Source organism: Cyprinodon variegatus, unplaced genomic scaffold (genome assembly GCF_000732505.1).
Source record: "Cyprinodon variegatus isolate N-32 unplaced genomic scaffold, C_variegatus-1.0 Scaffold1082, whole genome shotgun sequence".
In the NCBI taxonomy this organism is placed as follows: domain Eukaryota; kingdom Metazoa; phylum Chordata; class Actinopteri; order Cyprinodontiformes; family Cyprinodontidae; genus Cyprinodon; species Cyprinodon variegatus.
In genome coordinates, this window is record NW_015151535.1 from 179692 (window position 1) to 186556 (window position 6865).

The following is a 6865-nucleotide window of genomic DNA, read 5'->3' on the forward strand; positions in this document are numbered from 1 at the left end:
TCAGATAAAACACACATGAACAGCAAAGAAATTATGATGAACAAGATTCTAGATTTCCACAGAAATCAAGTTTCCAGTGCCCGATAGAAGAAAATCAACTCAAAAACATTCCTTAACAACTGCTATACTTCAGTATAACCACAGATTTGTTTTAAGTAAAATTTTTTTTCTGTCGTCCAAATCACTGCAGCAGGGGTGGCAGATTCAGTTTGCACAATTACTTGTTTGTATCCCTATGTTTAGAATAGTCTGATATTAAAATTGCTGAAATGTATGACATTAAATAAAAAACACGGTACTAAACTGAATTTAAATTGGAATGACAGACTGAGCTTTGTTGGGTTTATATTTACTAAGCCTAACTAATAAAATACAGCTCACATTATATTTTCATAATCACATTTCCCTCAAAGAGAACATCATGAACGTACCTCAACAGCCGAACTGAACCCAATAGGATAGATAGTGTAAACTCCACTAGCTTGGCTGTTATCATAGTTATAGATAGTTATAGATGACAGGCTGAGCTTTGTTGGTTTTGTAAGCCTACGTAACAAAATACATCTTTCATTAGAATTTCTTGATCATATTCCTATCAAAGAAAACATCATCAACGTACCTCAACAGCAGAAGCGGCCCTAATAGGATAGATAGTGTAAACTCCACTAGCTTGGCTGCTATCATAGTTATAGATGTCGCTGCAATCTAGAGGAAGCACAAGAGGCGATACGCTGTCCCATAGAGGAAGCAGGACAAGAAAGAGAGACACCTGCAGCTGAAACAAAGGATATTTAAGTAGGTTATTTACCAGTAGTTAAACTTTAATAATTTGGATCTTTACAAGACAAGAATAGGAACATAATAATAATAATGCCACATTTGTCTTAAACCGTAAGAAATTTTACAGATTTTGTGAAACATTTTCCTCATTTGTAAAATGTGATAGAAACTGCTGGTATTGTTTGCTAAGGAAGAATAATTAAACAGTGCAGAGTAAACATAATTAAGGCTGTCAAAATACTACAATGTAGGACCAATACTTATGATAGGAGAAATTTCAATGCAATTTTAAACCCCATTTTTAAAGGAAAATTTACTTCTGCCTAAAAACATAAATATTGTTATTTACAATATGAGACATTTAACTACAATTACTGAATCAGGGCAAAACCATTTTCAATGGCAATAGAACTGTTGGAATCACATCCCGCACCATAAGGTCTTAGAGAAAATACTGTATTTTTACCTCAACAAGAAACCTAGCAGCTATCAGGACAGACTGCAGCTTGTGTATCACACTGAAGTTAGAGTTGAGGATCCCTTCATTCATCTGCTTCAACTAAGTCAATGTCATTAAGACAAGGCAGAGAGGACCGTAATGTGTCGTTATCTTAGCGCTTGTTACTGGCTTAATTATTCATTCCATTCACCTGTCTAGCTCAGTCCATTTTTTTGTTACCGTTCATCTGATCCACCGGCTCCTGCATCATTTTAAGCTGGCTGCTAACAGTCATCAGAGCCAGGTTATTTCCCTTAAACCAGTGGAGAAGAGTGTTTTACGCGTACCTTAGTGTTTCTGATTACCTGATCCTGTTCTGCCTCTCAACCACTGGGCCTGTCTTTTCCTGTTCTGAGCCATGTGTCTGACCTGGCTTCGGACTCCTGGATCTCTGAGCCTGCCAGTTCGTGTTCGATCTGTTTGCCTGACCTGTCTTGGGACTCCTGCTTGTTATCAGTTCTCCGGGGCTACAGTACACCATCTGGGACAGTCTGGGCAGCGCCCATTGCATCTTGTTGGCAGCCCACTGGCTGGTTCCTACCTAATTCTCTGGGCACGGACTGAACTTGTAAACCAGGTTAGTGACTCACATTTATAATCTTCCTCCGTAAGATTTACGTGGTCACTAACCTGTGTTTCCTCTCTGCAGGAAACACTTTTATTAAGTATTCCCTACTGGGTCCTCTGTTCTCAGCCTTGACAGTGATGATCATGTAATTTTATTTCTCAAAATATTTTTTTCTTTTGGTTTTCACCTGGAAAACAGACTTGAGTGGACATTCAACTGTGAAGCTGTCTACAAGAAGGGAGGTAGCAGACTGTGCTTTTTAATGAAGCTCATGTCCTTCAGTGCTTGCAAGAAGGTGCTGCAGATCATCATTAGATCTTTTCTGGAATGTGTGATCTCTTTAGCCATAAGCTGCTAGGTGGTAGCATCATAGTAAATATCATGAAGAACTTTACCAAGCTAATGAACTCATTTCTCTGTTTGACCTTGTTGAAATCTGATGTCAGTGATGTAACGGAAGCAACTCCCATCTAAATTCATCCCCCTGTGACGGAGTTTATTCAAAGAGCCAGCTCCTATTATATTTCCTGTTGCCAGTGGCCGAGTAAGGCTAGACACACCTGTTCTCAGCTGAAAGTTACGCTAAGTAGCAACCGATCCATCTTTGCTTGCTGATCAAGACAGGATACCTTTTTTACAATTCATAAGGGGCAGTTGGTAGTGACCATCTTTTCTTATGATTTATACCAAGTTGAACACATTGTTTCGTTAACCGGACTAAGCAACCTGTCTGAAGAGCCTAAAAGCCTAAAAAAAGCCAATTCATGTCTGGCTACTTTGTAGCGCCCATGTTGTGAGCTCTAAATTTTCCCTTGTTTCAGCTTTACCTGCACAAACTATATCTCCTGGGACCAGCTAAACTTACCCATTCTCTTTCAGCTTCATTACAGATTAATGCATTTTTGTTCATTTTTCACTGTAAAACCTAATAAAACTCTACTGATTTGACTGCATTCAACATCTTTGCATCAGGGTTCATTCACATTTATCTGCAGCTATTTTTAAAGAACACCTTAACTGCATTAAGCCTTAAAAGTTAAACATACATAAGGCACTCTTGAATACCTTTTGAACCTGTTTTTCCCTATTTATTTACTTGTGCCTATTTTCAGTAGTGTTTAGTTTGCGTAGTTATTAGATATAATAATACTGTGTGATTATTAGCTAATAAAGATAGCATTGTATTTTAAGCAGTTATCTTTTGTGGTTATTTTACACACTGAACGCTTTATCACTCAGGTCAGATCCTTTAAGTAACATCTGAATGAACAGAGACAGATTTCTTTGGTTGGTGATTAATAACTCTGGTGATAGACATAGTCCATATTACTGAATTGGTGAAGACACCTTGAACATAACAGTTAAACAAGGTGTCCAACCTCTTTTGTAATGACTAAGAACCCTGGAGAATAAGCAAATTACAGTTATAGTCATGGAACTAATACTCATTAAGTTGTTTTTACCCTCAATTTGAATAACCCACTAATTAACTATAACTTCCACATCTAGGTATTTAATAAAATCATAATCTTCTGGTAAACTTTCACAACACTTGTGATATTCAAAAGCTTTTAATCGGAGATGGCTGTGGTGTCAAATTACACTTCCTCCCTGCAAAATCATTTTGTTGATCTGCACCACACTCACCATGGCTAAAATGAGTGTAAGCATTAATAATTTGCGTTTCTGTGGCACCCAAATCGTAGGCGGCCCACATTTAGTGTGTGCCTGGTATTACTGATTACTCGAGTTTCTAAAAATAGAATGGAAGGCAGATCTTTTACTTTTCAAACTTCACTCCTGTGCAACCAACCAACAATTTTAGTCTGTGAGGGATACAATCTAAAATGTCCCTCTTGATAAAGCTTACTGTGAGTAACCTAGGCTATCATGAAATATGGCAATGTTTCTATGACCAGGGGTCAGCTACCTGTGACTCCAGAACCTACGACTTGCAGCTCCCTGGAACTTTTTCAAAAATTTATGGAAATTAAAAAAGCTTAATTATTATAAATTTTTTTTGGTTTGTTTTAATATGGGCTGCTCAGTGGCACAGTGGGTACCACTGCTGCCTTGGAGCAATAAGCTTCCGGGTTCCATTCCCAATCCAGGTTCTTTCTGCAAGGAGTTTGCATGTCCAAAAACATAACGTTTGGTTTACTGGCTTCTCTAAATTCTCCTTAGTTGTGAGTGTTTGCATGAATGGTTGTTTATCCTGTTTGTCTCTGTTTTGCCCTGCGATGGACTGGCCACCGGTCCAGGGTGTACCACAGCCCCTTAACCGTAGACACCTGGAAATAGGCACCAGCACCCCACGTGATCCCGCTTGGGATAAGTGTGATGGATGGATGGATGGATGGATGGATGGATGGATGGATGGATGGATGGATGGATGGATGGATGGATGGATGGATGGATGGATNGATGGATGGATGGATGGATGGATGGATGGATGGATGGATGGATGGATGGATGGATGGATGGATGGATGGATGGATGGATGGATGTGTATAATAAATACATTTAAACAATAAATGTAAACATTTATGTCGAAAAAGATTTGCGTTATAGCCTGCAACACATGATTTGGTGCAGCTGCGGATGTGTCTTGGATCATGGTCCCAAAGTTAAAAAAGGAAGATACAGGGCTGTTAATCTCACCCATTGGGTGTGAGATTTAAGCATCTCAGAGTCTTCCCACGCTCTCACTCCATATCCCCAAATTTTCTGGCAAATAAATGACGGACATTAAAACTCAACTCCATTCCACTTATTTATATCTAAAATTACCATGCTGATAAAAATACAGTCCGTGTTTTTAATACAACATTAATACTAGCACATGAGGACATGCCAGGCTGATACCTAGTGTGTATTTTTTCACCAGCCCAACTATTCACTGTGATGACAGCAGCTGATATAAAAAAGACCGGGATTTCTAAGCAGTTACTACTGCTAAATTTTTGTATTATCTCACCTGAACAAAGATAATTCTCTTTGTCAATGATTGAAGATTTTAAGCAATCTTGCACTTGAGCAAATATATATAATTTATCAATGTGGAGACTGAGTGTAGGATGACATCAAATGGTATGGTTTTTCTTTACCTGGGGCTTGTTTTTAGTCCCAGTTTGAGTCCATGTTTCGCTCACAAATAAAATAATTATTGCTCAAGCTAGTTGAATAATCTCCCATTGGAATTTAGGAGGTTCACAAAAAGATAAAAGAACCTTTCAAAAGATCAGCCACCCAAGAAAGGAGTACCACATACAGAGTGCAGAACAACTCACTTATCCAGCATTGATAGAGGAGGAACGAGAGGGATGTTCTCATTTTATTATTACTTATCCTATTCATTTATCCTTATTTTGGTCCATTGAATATGTTTAAAAACTTAATTTCTATCACACCTTCCAGAATGAAACATCCAAAGAAGAGCTGTCTTGTGCCATGGTAAGTTTTAATAAAATATACAACCTCCTACAAGGTCTGAATTGTTTAGCTGTTTTGTCAATTGTAAAAAAAAAAAACAAAAAAAAAAAAAAACTAATAACATAATGAGTGAAGGTTTTTAATCATTAGCCTATTACAAAATAGTCATACACATTGTAGTTTGCAATGGAGTCGATTGCACTGGTATATGCATTAGTGCCAGTAATCCAGTACTAGCTTAATAGTTCCCCATTTTATATTTTACATGAACTGTACACAATAATAAATTAACAAAATTTTGAAATACTTAGTTTACAGTATATTTAAGAAGCAAATATTTTACCAGGACCCATTATTCTTACATTCTCTGAAAAACACCAGAATATAGAAAATAATTTATATTGTGAAAAAATGTTTCCACATAACTACAGATAACTTATTGTCACTCAGTAAAATCTCCTGTTCTATCTAAAATTCCACGCTTTGCCTCTCCAAGGTTTGATGAAAAGATGGCAGCCCTGAAGATAGCTGATCAGAACAGAGGTTTCAAAGAAGATGGACCGAATCATTTGCTTTCATTACCAACGCAGAAGGATTTCCTGCATGTCTGCTTTGTAATGAGAAGTTGTCCAATGCAAAGGCATTTCCACAGAAGGACTTGGCTGACCACTAAGTTGGGAGTGAAAGAAAAACTGTGATTGCAGCACTTCTGGATAAATTAAAGGGGTGCAAAGATACATTTAAGAAGTGGATTGCATCTCCAAACTCCACTACGGCTGCTATTTCTTTTTTTTGCAAGCATGGTTCACTCTGTTCATAAAAAGAGCAGGTATAGCGCTCTTATGCAGGTATGTGAACTTTCTTCCACTTTTTTCCCCAAATACTTAAAATAAGAATTACACCAAAAACATAATTCTTCATTGTGTTTCTATAATTTCATTAATGCAATAAATAAATAAAAAAAAAACAATACATTATAGTGCAATGGAATTTGAACTTAAAGCACCAAATATTGTAGTCACATGATGTGACATTTGCTCCAGGATAAACATTTAATAATGAATGCCTATTACTTTTTTGCGGCTCCATACAGATTATTTTTTTTGGTCCAATATGGCTCTTGTTTGGGTTGCCGACCCCTGCTATAGACATACCAAACATCTTAGCGTGTGAATCCCCTCTAATGTCTTGATTGAGGTCTCTTATCCCACCCCTTGAAAGCTGAGATAATGGAATATCTTACTTAATTTTTTCCCATATTTGTAATGTGTTTGTAAAAATCAAGAAAAAACTGTTTGCTCTTTAAGGTTAAGCATTAATTAAATATTTCAGAAAAAGGAACAGTTTTTCTGTTTTTTGTGACTCATTTACAGTCATTGATTTTAAATAATATTTTGTAAAACAAAAAACCAAGAGATGTGAATTGATGAACTCACCTTCATGATATTAGCTGTCCTGTAGTACAAGTTGCACTGTAGGAATGAAAAATGTCAGCTTGAGTTTTTTAGATTTCTGCTAGAGCAATAGATTAATAATTTACTAAAACTGTTGTGGGCGAAGGGGCGGACGGACAGACGGACCGACAA

General features: G+C 37.1%; 1 protein-coding gene across 1 annotated transcript in view; it reads right to left on the reverse strand.

The window, feature by feature from the left end:
- The window catches only part of LOC107101337 (microfibril-associated glycoprotein 4-like), a 5538-nt gene extending 3748 nt beyond the window's left edge, over nucleotides 1-1790 (reverse strand). Inside the window, exons 1-2 of the mRNA XM_015400213.1 lie at nucleotides 1704-1790; nucleotides 620-775 (exon numbers count right to left, since the gene is read on the reverse strand). Of these exons, the coding sequence (XP_015255699.1) occupies nucleotides 620-775; nucleotides 1704-1790 (243 nt within the window). The remainder of the gene's footprint in view (nucleotides 1-619; nucleotides 776-1703) is intronic.
- Between the last annotated feature and the right edge of the window lie 5075 nt (nucleotides 1791-6865).